We start from the raw sequence: 13,238 nt of genomic DNA on the forward strand, positions 1-13,238 counted from the left end.
ATATACAACAAACATGAATAAACATGAAATGAGAAATGGTAAAAGAAGAAATAAATAAAATAACAACAAGAATAAAGAAAGAAATAGAAATAAATTAAGTGATGATTAGAAAAGAGGAATTAACAAAAAGAAGAAATGAATGATGATTATAAAAGATAAATATAAAATATAATAAATATAAAATCAAAACTAAAATAACATAATAATATAATAACAATATCATTGTTTTTATCTGATTTTATTCTTATTTTATTTATCTTCTTTCATTATTTTATTCTTCTATTTTGTTAAATGAAAATAAGTTATAATCATATAAGAAATATTATTATGAAACATTGTTCATTTAGAATTAAATCATTATGTTAGAGAAAAGTATTAATGAAAATCAGTGATGAGTATTATCATAAATGAAAATGATATATTATGTGGAATAGATAAATGAATAAAATTAGTCTAATGATTGATAAATAGTATTGAATATCACAATAACATGAGTTAAATAAAAATAATACAAATAAAAATGATACAAATAATAATAATATCAATCAATGGAATAATAAAAGTAGAAATATTAGAATAAAGAAAGAAATACAAATGAAAAACAATAATAAAAAAGTATAAAATATTGTTATTAAAAATATGATAAATAACATTAAACAATGAATCTATCACAATAAAACATATTTTAGTTGAATTAATTAATACCAATGATGAGACTAATCTCCACTAAATCAAGAAATAATGTAAACTAATTCTCTCACTGCTTCATTAAATATTTTTATTTATGTTTTAGTACCCATAATGTTTTATTCTACATTTATTTATAAATATCTCTAATGAATGAACCACTAAGTTAAGCTCTGTTTTGGTTTTTTTTTTCATTAAAAATATACATTACATATTATTAAACTCAATTCTCTTTGTTATACCTTTAATAAACTTAGTAGATAAGAAAATTTGTAATTAACTGACTGAAAGAGAAAACAGACAAAAAGAATTAGACTTAAATAATATCTTTTTTAGAAGAACAAAAAACATCTGATATTTCTTTTTGTCTTTTACGTTGAAGACATTCTAAACACTCTGAAGCAGAAAAACGTTTTGATACATCAGAATCAAACATGCCTTTTAATAAAAGTTGTTGACTATCAGTTAAGAGATTGAAACAAGGGAATGAAGAATAACTATTATGTTGAATATTATCAAGAAGTTCTTTAATCTTGTAGTCATTAGAACAAAAAGGATGTCTTCCAGTAAGGATAATATAAATTATAACACCAGCACTCCATATGTCAATTTTTCTTGCATCATATCCTGTTTTTTTATCTTCAAATAGTTCAGGAGCAGCATATAAAGGAGTACCACATAAAGTTGCAGCATGGATAGTACCTGTTAATTCTTTACCAAATCCAAAATCAATTAACTTGATATGAATTTCATCTTTAATTCGAGTAATCATTAAATTTTCTGGTTTAATGTCTCTGTGAACAATATCAATTGAATGAAGATACTTGAGAAGTTGAAGAAGTTCAATAATAATATCATTTTTTTCTTGATGAGATAATGAATTTTCTTTTAATACTTTTTCTAATGTTGTTCCATTTATTAATTCCATAATAACAAATATCATTTCATTTGTTTCAAAAAGTTCTTTGAATTTTACGGAATTAGGGTGATTAATTTTTTTCATAGTATTACATTCTCTGTGTATTTGATTAAGAGAATTCTTTGCTTTCTCTTTGTTAATAATTTTGATTGCAAATTTAGTATTTGTTGCTAATTCCATTATTTCTCTCACAACACCAAATGACCCTTTTCCAATATATTTTCCTAATTGATATTTCTTAAATAACGAACATTGTTTATTAATTAAATCTATTATTGTAGAATCATAATAATCAAATGTTATATAATCAGGTTGTGTTATTTTGTTAAGAAATGTTATTTCATCAAAACAACTTAAATAAGTTTCTAAATTTTTCTCTAAACGTTCTCCATTTAAATAAGTTCCATTAGTTGATTTATCTGTTATTGTTGTTACTGTTAAATTTGGTAATTCACTCCGTTTAATAATACAATGGATTACACTAACTTTAACTATTGAAGATAAAAATTCATATGCCTTTCTTCCAATTATCATCTCTCCTTTGTTAAAGGGAATTTCTTTGTGAAATTGTTCACAAACAAATTTTCCCCACATATTCTTTCTTTACTTGAATTTTTAGTTCTTTTTGATTTTCTTCAGTCTTTCTTTTTGGTTTAAAGAGTTTTACAAAAAAGGTTACAAATACTTCAGATTAATTTTCTTTATTTGATTCTTTTAATATTTTTTGACTAATATAAGCATCCTAAATAACTGAAAAGCTGACAAATATATTTTACTTTTGTCGAAATATTAAGTATACTACAATTAATCAAAATATGATATAATAATCATAAATGAGAAAATAAATCATTTGTAGAGTGTTTAATGATATTATAATGAAGTATGAATGAAAAATATGATTTTAATGAATTAATAGAAAAAATAATATTATATTATATTGAAATAGTTTAAATATTAATAAGAAATTATATTGAAATTAATTATGAAATAGTTCATATTTATAGTTTTATTATTATAATTATTTATTATTTTATTTTTATTATTGTTTTATTTCATTGAAATTTTTTTGAACTAACATTATTACAGAGTTATATTTATTAAAATATCTTTCCTCTCATATTTCATTGATTTTTCATTAATTTGTTTAGTATTTTGATCTTCATTAATATTAATTATATTTGTACTATCTCTTTCATCATTTATTAACATTGCAATATTTAGGTGTTTTATTTCAAATATATTTATTAATGGTATTAATAAATTGAATTTCATGGTTATTAATTGATGTATTAACATTTAAATACAATCATTCCATCTACTTTAAATTTTGATAAAATACAAATAATATTGTGAGATAATCATTGATATTAATTGATATGATAACATTCATTTAAATCAATTAACTTTCATTCAATTTAAACAGAAAATGAATGAGAAATATAATAATTAATATCAAATGAATAAGAAATTAGAAATAAACATATTCAATTTTATTCAATATATTGACTGATGATTGATATAATTCATTCACAAATTGATTAATAACAATATCTTTCATATTCAAATGATAGAAAATGATAATTTAATATATATTATTTATTTGAAACATTCAAAACACTTTAAAAAATGATTTATTGAGAAACATCAATATAATTTAAATGAAATATTCATTATTAAAAGTAAATTTCAATTTCATACATTAGGTGTCTGTGAGTAATGAGAAACTTTCTGTAAATAAAAGAAATTTTTCTGTTCATTGATTCGTTCATATTATAAATAAAACCTATAAAAAATAATAAAATCAAAAAAAAACAAACATATTAAACTAATTTTTTATTTAAAACATGAATAATCCTCTTCAATAATAACGGACATAATCTTCTAAAAAAGATTTATTTTAAAATTTTTATTCTAAATATTGTGTTATTTTTGAAGAATTTAGCAATTAAGTTCAAGTAATTCTATCAAAAAATAATTATGAATAGTTAATATTTTTTTATATTTATAATTTAACCAAAATGAAGTAAATGAAAAAAACTTTAGAAAAAGTGTGAGTTTGGTTACAAAATAGGATATGGCATGTACAATACATTAAATAAAAAAATCTTAATTATTTTTGAATCGAGTTTTTATTACAAAATATTAAAAAAAAGATATAATTGAATAATTAAATAATCTGTAATTAACAAAAGAAATCAAGAGAATTTAATATAAAAAAAGATATGTTTTATAAGATATAAAACAAATTTTAGTTTCAATTGAAAATCTGTTAGTTACAAAATATTAAATAAAATCTATTAAAGAAATTAAAAAAAATACTAAAGAAAATATTATAATAATTTAAATAAAAATTAGTTAATTAAGTATTAATAGAATTTTCATCTATTCTTCCTAGCTCAGAGGAGACTAATCCCATCCCTGAGCTTATTAAAAAAGAGTAATCTCTTTGTTTAACCTATCATTTAGGTTTGTCTTGCAAAATGAGGAAAGCACTTCTTTGTTTTATTTTTCCTATTAAGGTTTTTCAAACTTCTTCTGCTTATTTCTTCTTTTTAAGCCTTTGTTTGTTTTCTGCCTTAATTTTAAGGAATTTCATTTTTCTTATTTTATGAATGGAAGAAGGAATCATTTTATTACTACTGTATTACTTTGACTAATCTTCTTTTTAGTCTTACTTTGACTAATCTTCTTTTAGTCATACCCACACTTCAGTAGATTCTTATATTACATCCATGTAATATTCTACTGTATTCTCTTGCTGCACCCTTTGCAGCATTCCCTAATACATTTCTAATTCAAAGGCACCGTCATAACCAGATAATAACTGGGAGAGTCGAAGAATGAATTTGTACTAGGGTTTATGTGTGGTGTTTCAGACGTGCCACCTTCGATCTATTATTATAATAATTTAATAAAATAAAATTCAAAGTGCTATTTTCCTGGTCATTTTACTATGTATGGAATATTTCAATAGTTACAACAGAAAACAAAAAACAGTCTTTGTAAATAAAGAAAAAATTGAATTATTTTAGTAATAAAAAAGTAAAAAACCTTTTTTTTTTAAGACTTAGAGTAAGGAAAGAATTAATTTTAGGGTAAGTATTTTTTTTATTCTGTCTTTTTCTTACAAATTTTTTATTCTCAATACTAACAAAAATTTTCTTCTAAGAAAATTAGTTTTACTCATGTGAAGACTAAAAAAATTCAGTTTTTCAAAGTTTGTCTTTTCACTAAGATATTTTCATTATACTTAATCTTTTAGAATGGGTGAAAGGAGAACCGTTAAAATAGTTATGGTAGGTGATGGTGCTGTTGGAAAGGTTTGTTATTTCTTCTTCTTATTTTTTAGGTTTGACATTATTTCAATGAAGAGAAATATTTGAATTTAAATAATATAATAATATTATCTTTTTGTTTTATGTATTATTAATTTATTTATGGCTAATGAATAAATGCTAATAATTAAGACTGCACTCTGTAGTACATTTGTTAATAATCAATTTCCACAAGATTATATCCCAACAGTTTTCGATAATTTTTCACGTTTAGAAACTGTTGATGGAGAACAAGTGACTATGAGCATTTGGGATACAGCTGGTCAAGAAGAATATGTTTGTTTTGATAAAGCTTAATGAAGAAAATGAAAAAAAAGATGTTTATCATGTATAGGATAGATTAAGACCAATGAGTTATCCTGATACTAATATACTAATAATTTGTTTTGCAATAGACTCAAAAAGTTCATTTGTGAACATTGGTCAACGATGGATACCAGAAATTAAACATTTTTGTCCTGATGTACCTTTTATAATTGTTGCAACTAAATCAGATCTTAGACAATCACAAAGTACAATAGAAAAATTAAGAAAAGAGGGAAAAGCATTAATAACTGAAGAAGAAATAAAAAGTCATTGTAAAAAATTAAAAGCTGCTGGATATATAGAATGTTCAGCTCTTGAAAATCAAAATGTTGGAGATCTTTTTTATGAGGCTGTGAGAAAAACAAAACCAAAATCACATAAAGATAAAAAGAAGAAAGGAGGACTCTTTGGAATCTTTAAAAAAAAGTAAGCAATATGCTTCTTGTTATCGAGATAATTCTTTGTTCATGAGATAATTTTATTTTATATTTCATTTACAAGTTTTTGACTTAGTTAAAAGAAGTTTTTAATAAATATTTTCAAAAATTAAAATTTCAAATGTTATGATTTGATATAATTATTTGGATTTTCTATTTTAATCTTCTTCCTCTGAAGAATCTATAAGAATCCTCTAGAACACCTATATAATTCTTTTAAGTGCATATTTGTTTTGAAGAAGTTACTTAGTAAAAGTAAAGTGAAGAATGCTAAATAAAAATAAATGAAAGATTTTCTTCTTTATTCTTAATAAATCTCAACAATTCTTTAAAATCAACTTTACTTGAAACCGTTCATATATTTTTAGTCTTTTTAAAGAAATGAATCTTCTACGTATTTTTTATAATCTATTTAAAGTTAAGATTAGGTGTTTCTTTTCATTGATTCAAAGAAAGATGACTGCTCAAGATATTACTACTACTCTTCTTCATCCAAAAGGTGATCATGTTTTACATTCACATGCTTATCCAATCTTCCAAACTTCTACATTCTGTTTTGATTCAACTCAACAAGGTGCTGATTTATTTATGGGTAAAGGAGAAGGTCATATCTACTCTAGACTTGGAAATCCAACTGTTGAACAATTTGAAGAAATGGTATGTTCTATTGAAGGTGCAGCTGGTTCTGCTGCATTTGGTTCTGGAATGGGAGCTATTTCATCATCAACACTTGCTTTCTTACAAAAAGGAGATCATTTAATTGCAGGAGATACATTATATGGATGTACTGTTTCATTATTTACACATTGGTTACCAAGATTCGGTATTGAAGTTGATCTTATTGACACTTCTGATGTAGAAAAAGTAAAAGCAGCTTGGAAACCAAATACTAAAATGGTTTATTTAGAATCACCAGCAAATCCAACATGTAAAGTTTCTGATATTAAAGGTATTGCTGTTGTTTGTCATGAACGTGGAGCACGTTTAGTTGTTGATGCAACTTTCACTTCACCATGTTTCCTTAAACCATTAGAACTTGGAGCAGATATTGCACTTCATTCTGTTAGTAAATATATTAATGGACATGGTGATGTTATTGGTGGTGTTTCATCAGCAAAAACAGCAGAAGATATTGCAACTATTAAATTCTATAGAAAAGATGCAGGATCATTAATGGCACCAATGGATGCATTCTTATGTGCAAGAGGAATGAAAACTCTTCCTATAAGAATGCAAATTCATATGGAAAATGGACTTAAAGTTGCTAAATTCTTAGAGCAACATGAAAAAATAGTTAAAGTTAATCATCCAGGACTTGAATCATTCCCAGGTCATGACATTGCTAAAAAACAAATGACTGGTTATGGTTCAACATTCTCATTTGAAATGAAATCATTTGAAGCTGCTAAAAAATTAATGGAACATCTTAAAGTATGTACTTTAGCAGTTTCACTTGGATGTGTTGATACTCTTATTGAACATCCTGCTTCAATGACTCATGCAGCTGTTCCTGAAAATATAATGAGAAAACAAGGAATTACTCCTGAATTAGTTAGAATTTCTGTTGGAATTGAAAATGTTGATGATATTATTGCTGATTTAAAACAAGCATTAGAGCTTTGTTAATTCACTTTCTTTCATTTTAATAATTTGGTTATTTGGTTATATTCAAAAAGACTAATATAATAAAAAAATAAAAGAATATGTTCATTTGGATTATTTGAATAAATAAGTCTCATCTATTTGAACCTATATTAATGAAAAAAAATACTCTAGCTTATAATGAACATTCCAATTCTATTTTTTAGAAATTAATTTTATAAAAAGTTATTAATGTATTTTTATTATTTTCATTAATACTGTTACTAGTTTTAAAGAAGTGTAACAATATTCATGAAGCTATCATTCCTTTTATCAAATTTAGTGATAAATTAATCAAAGTATTTAAAAATATTAAAATGGTTATGTTTTTATCAAATAATATTTATTGTATGTAAATTTGTCTAACAATACAATGAATTTATATATATTGAAAGAGTCATTTTATATATAAATTTGATATTCTCAACATTCACAAATCGACTTTCTTCAAAGTGAGAAGTTGTTACATCAATTTGTTCAATAACTCATACCTCTATCAGAGAACTTCTTTCCAAAATGTGAGAGTTAAAAGTCTCTTCTTCTGATGTGCTGGCACGTTTTAATAAAAAGATGAATAAAAGGATTTTTTATTATTAATAAAAATATTTAATGAAGTAATGATGGAATTGTTTACATTATTTCTTGATTTAGTGGAGATTAGTCTCATCATTGGTATTAATTAATTCAACTAAAATATGTTTTATTGTGATAGATTCATTGTTTAATGTTATTTATCATATTTTTAATAACAATATTTTATACTTTTTTATTATTGTTTTTCATTTGTATTTCTTTCTTTATTCTAATATTTCTACTTTTATTATTCCATTGATTGATATTATTATTATTTGTATCATTTTTATTTGTATTATTTTTATTTAACTCATGTTATTGTGATATTCAATACTATTTATCAATCATTAGACTAATTTTATTCATTTATCTATTCCACATAATATATCATTTTCATTTATGATAATACTCATCACTGATTTTCATTAATACTTTTCTCTAACATAATGATTTAATTCTAAATGAACAATGTTTCATAATAATATTTCTTATATGATTATAACTTATTTTCATTTAACAAAATAGAAGAATAAAATAATGAAAGAAGATAAATAAAATAAGAATAAAATCAGATAAAAACAATGATATTGTTATTATATTATTATGTTATTTTAGTTTTGATTTTATATTTATTATATTTTATATTTATCTTTTATAATCATCATTCATTTCTTCTTTTTGTTAATTCCTCTTTTCTAATCATCACTTAATTTATTTCTATTTCTTTCTTTATTCTTGTTGTTATTTTATTTATTTCTTCTTTTACCATTTCTCATTTCATGTTTATTCATGTTTGTTGTATATTTTATTCTTATTATTTTATGTTGTGTTATTCTTATTTATCTTTCTTATTATGTTTTGTTTATTATCGTTTAAACAGAGAATAAGAATGAATAAGAAATAAGAAATAACATAAATATGTTGATGTATTTTATCATTTCTTTATTTGTTTATTCTTATTTCTATTATCTTATTCATTTTATTCATAATGAATTAATTCAATGAAATAATACAAATAAATTGTTTATTCATTTCTTTCTTATTTCTTTTCTTATTTATTAAAAACACCATCATTGTGTGTGAAAAATTTCAAATGAAATAAAATCAACAATGAATTATGTCAATTTTTAATTTATCATTTCATTCATTGGCAGATGAATGAAGTGTTCATATTCTTCATTGTTTTTAGTTTATTTTCAATGATTCAAGATTGAATCATTTCATTTCAATTACCATGATTCGTTTTTGTGTGAAACGTTCTGGAAGTTGTTTTCCACAAAGTGCATTTGATATTCCATTATATTCAAATGAACGTTGATAACAATATGATTGTGTTTTATTATTTTCTTTAAAAACACAAATATCATGTCCAAATCCAAATTCAAACAAACAATCATCTGTTTGACTATTTAAATAAAATGCACATTGTGGTTCTTTAATATCAAATTTCATCATTCTTTTCATTCTTCCTTTTGACTCTAATGAAAATAAAAATGATTTTTGATCAGTTATACAACTTTCAACTTCATCAATTTTAGAATTAACATATCCTCCAAATTTATTTCCTTCTTCATCTTCAATAACAATCATTATATGTTCTTTATTCTTTATTTTTTGATCAAATACTGATGTATTTTTATTCCAATCATCAACATCTGATTCAAATAGTACATTTCCTACTTTTTTATTTGTCCATTCTTCTATTTGTCTCATTTCTTCCATACTATTCATTCCTTTCATTATTTGCAATCTTTCTTCTTCTTGTTTCTTTCTTTCTTTTTCTTCCTCTTCTTCTTTTCTCTTCTTTCTTTCTAAATAATCACTGTAATGCTTTTTCCATTCTTCTTTCTTCTTATTAAATTCTGATGTGATTGTATCTGTTTCTTCAGTTCTTCTGAATAGTTTATCTTTCATTATCATTTCTTCAATTGAAATGATTTTATCTATCAATTCATTCCGTGTTTTACCAAATGTTTCTTCATCATTATTACATTCTTCTATGATTTTTGATATTTTATTCTTCATTATTTCTATTTGGTTGATTGTTTCTTGACTTTTCTCTATCACTAATTTTCTTCTTCTTTCTGTTTCATCCATTCTATCAAATATTCCTTCTCCTCTTTTAATAGCTTCTGAATATGTTTCATTCTCTTTTAGTTCAAATACTTCATTTTTAATACTTTCTAAATAAGATTGATAATTGTTATTAACATCATCAATTGATTGTTGAATATTTGGAAGTGTTTCTACTACTTCTTTAATCAATTGATTGTTTTTGTTTATTAACTCTTCCATTTTAATTTAAATTGATGTTTATAAGTTCAAAATATTGATGTTTAAATAATTAATCCACGTTATTGACATCAAGTCTGTTATTAATTTTATCATCATTTTCTTTTATCAAACATCATTTTTATTTTATTTTTATATTAACAATAATTATATAATAATATTAATAATATAATAATAATAAAATTATAATATTGTTATTTTCTATAATTAGTTTATTTTATTTTTAGTATTTTTTCATTTTTTTTGTTAATAAATAACAAAAAAAAATAGAAGAGAAGAAAATTCAATTCTGTTTTATTTTTATTATTTCATCGTTTGTGATTTGGGATTCGAAGATGGCACGTCAGAGACACCACATGAAACCCTAAAATATTCACACGCTTCGAATCTCCCAGTTATCGTCTGGTCATGATGTGCCTTTGGTGAGATAATATCTATTCAACACTAACTGTTTATTATTATTAATATTTATTATGAGTGGTTATTATGTAATATTATTATTCATAAGGATTATTGTTTATTAAGAATTATTATTAACTAAGAATTATTATTAACTAAGAATTATTATTAACTAAGAATTATTATTAACTAAGGAGGTATTATTTATTAAGAATTATCATTTATTAAAGAAGACGCATATATAATTGATATTGTTGCACAAAAATTAAACATAAGGATATTATCAAGGAATAGGGTTTCTTTAAGGGGTGTCGAAGGTAAAAGGAGATGAGCTATAACAGTATGTTATGGATATACTCTCCTTAAAACAACAATATAAAGAATGAGAAATATTATATTACTCATTAAAATCAAAATAAAAGTCAGGCAGCAACTTAAATGATTCATCATTTAAGTCGAGTATGCTTGCAAAAACTTTATTTCAATAGAAATAAAGCGTGTTGAAGAAACTGATTCGCTCACTTCTCAACATGATGAAAAACCTAAAAAATAAGGTTAATCATAATTGATTTCTTTTCTTTCATCGTTTGTGATTTGAATTTTCATGTTTTATCAACATTATTTCAATCAATTAATTTAATAAAGATAAGAAATGATAAACAAAAATAAGATAATAAAATAAGAATAAGAAATAAAAGAGAAATGAAATGAAATAATTATTATAAATACACAATAAAAAGAATGAAATCAAATAAAAGAATCAAATAAACAAAATGATAAAATATATTAAATAATAACATACTAAAAGAAATATTCATTGTTTTAAATATTAAAATACAGAATATAAGAAATATCAATATTGTTAATATTTATCTTTTTGGTTATTGAAGATAAAATAATAATACTTTAATCATATTTCATTCTTTTATTTTGATTATTTAACAATATTATCATCATTCATTCTAATTGATAATTTATGAATAAATAAAAATATAATCATTGTCACTAAATAAAAAATAATTGTTTAATGGAAATTAAAAATTGTAATAATAAATATATTTCAAAAATTATGTAAAATTATTTATTCATTTTTATTTAGTCATAACATTACAAGTTTATTTTTAATTATGTTTGAATTTCAACCCATTAATAAAAAACAAACTGCCGTGTTAAATTATCGATAAATTTATTCATTTATTTTTAAATATTTTCTATTTCTTTTTATTTCAAAAATCCAGTTTTTAATGTAAAATTAAATAAAAACAATATTAATAGAAAATTATCTTAAAATAAAATAAATAAAATAATGTTTATGTAACATTCGATAAAATATTTTATTTTTTTAAATACTTTGTTGTTTTTCATTTAAATAAAATATAATGTGATGAAAGTTAAAAAATGAAGTTATTTATTTCAAATGAATAGGAAATTGTATTTAATAAGAAATAAATACTTTCAATTCATCAAATTGATAAATAATTGTCATATTTAATTATTATTTAAACAACCATCAACTAAAAAATTAATAAATATTAAATAAAATAAATTACTTATCCTTTGAAATACAAGTGATTGAAAAAATACATTTTATAAATTCAAAATAAAGAAGAATGTTTTCAAAGAAAATAATAACGCAAAACCAGAAAATAAAGAAACAAAATGAACATAATGAGAAAGTGATGAATGATATATTTATTATTAATACATCTGTGTTACAAGACACAGAAGAATGAAAAGAATGTATCCGAATAAATTGTTGATTATATTAAAAAAAGAATAAAAGAATTTTAAATAATTAATATTGTTTTGAATTTCAATCAATGTTTTCATAAAATAATATAATAATGAATAGAATGATATAGAATATTTTTTTCCAATATTAGACATTTAGAGACATGTTTGTATCGTGTTGATTAACTAATAATGTTATATTTATAAAGAAGTGTATGAAGAAAAGAATAACCAACAGAAGACAAATAACACAAAAATTATTGGAAATTTTTAATGGAATAACTAGAAAATAATAAATTTCCAATATAATTTAATGAGTCAAAATGTTTATCTTATTATAATAATACACAAATATAAAATGAATATGTAATGACGATGATATGTGTAATGTCATTAACATTAATTAATGTAGAAAAATAAAAAAGAGATAATGCTTATCATAACATTAATGAAGAAAAAGATAGAATCATTAAATAAAAAGAATAAACAAACAAATAAAAATAAAGAAAAGAAATAAAAGATTGACATACAAATGAGAAATTAGTTGTAATAACTAGGAAGTTGAAAGAACTGAAACTAAATAAATCATTCTTCATAAAAATAACAAGAAAAGAAATAAATACAACAAAAAAATTACCAAGTCGTTTGTATTTGTAAAAGAAGATATTGAATTTATTGACTAAGAAAAACTAAAAAATAAATTGTCAGCAATATTCATCATAAAGAAGAAACAATTAAAATGTTAAAAGTATGTATAATGATTGAACACCATTAGAAAGATAATGATTGTATTTCTACTGTATATTTTCATGAAATAGTTTAAAAACAGTAAATAAATTAAATGAATTTTTATTTAAATTTATTTTCAATAATTTAATATAAAATATGATAGTTTGTATTTTAAATAAACAATAATTT

At 21.9% G+C, this 13,238-nt stretch overlaps 3 protein-coding genes across 3 annotated transcripts, besides 2 other annotated features; 2 read left to right on the forward strand and 1 right to left on the reverse strand.

Moving 5' to 3' along the window:
* Window positions 1–1,003: 1,003 nt before the first annotated feature.
* Window positions 1,004–2,200, reverse strand: EHI_144590 (protein kinase domain containing protein; the record flags this gene model as incomplete). The annotated part of the gene is made up of 1 exon (XM_643673.1): window positions 1,004–2,200. One exon carries the CDS (start codon window positions 2,198–2,200, stop codon window positions 1,004–1,006), a length of 1,197 nt encoding a protein of 398 aa, XP_648765.1.
* Window positions 2,201–3,950: 1,750 nt separating this feature from the next.
* Window positions 3,951–4,497: a repeat region.
* Window positions 4,498–4,869: 372 nt separating this feature from the next.
* On the forward strand, window positions 4,870–5,677 carry EHI_144600 (Rho family GTPase; the record flags this gene model as incomplete). The annotated part of the gene is made up of 3 exons (XM_643674.1): window positions 4,870–4,926; window positions 5,074–5,217; window positions 5,276–5,677. 3 exons carry the CDS (start codon window positions 4,870–4,872, stop codon window positions 5,675–5,677), a joined length of 603 nt encoding a protein of 200 aa, XP_648766.1.
* A 463-nt stretch (window positions 5,678–6,140) lies between these two features.
* Window positions 6,141–7,310, forward strand: EHI_144610 (methionine gamma-lyase; the record flags this gene model as incomplete). Its single annotated transcript, XM_647004.2, has 1 exon — window positions 6,141–7,310. One exon carries the CDS (start codon window positions 6,141–6,143, stop codon window positions 7,308–7,310), a length of 1,170 nt encoding a protein of 389 aa, XP_652096.1.
* Window positions 7,311–10,516: 3,206 nt separating this feature from the next.
* Window positions 10,517–11,170: a repeat region.
* Window positions 11,171–13,238: the final 2,068 nt, after the last annotated feature.

Source organism: Entamoeba histolytica, genomic scaffold, assembly GCF_000208925.1.
Source record: "Entamoeba histolytica HM-1:IMSS scf_1104750518489 genomic scaffold, whole genome shotgun sequence".
Taxonomy (NCBI): Eukaryota; Evosea; order Mastigamoebida; family Endamoebidae; genus Entamoeba; species Entamoeba histolytica.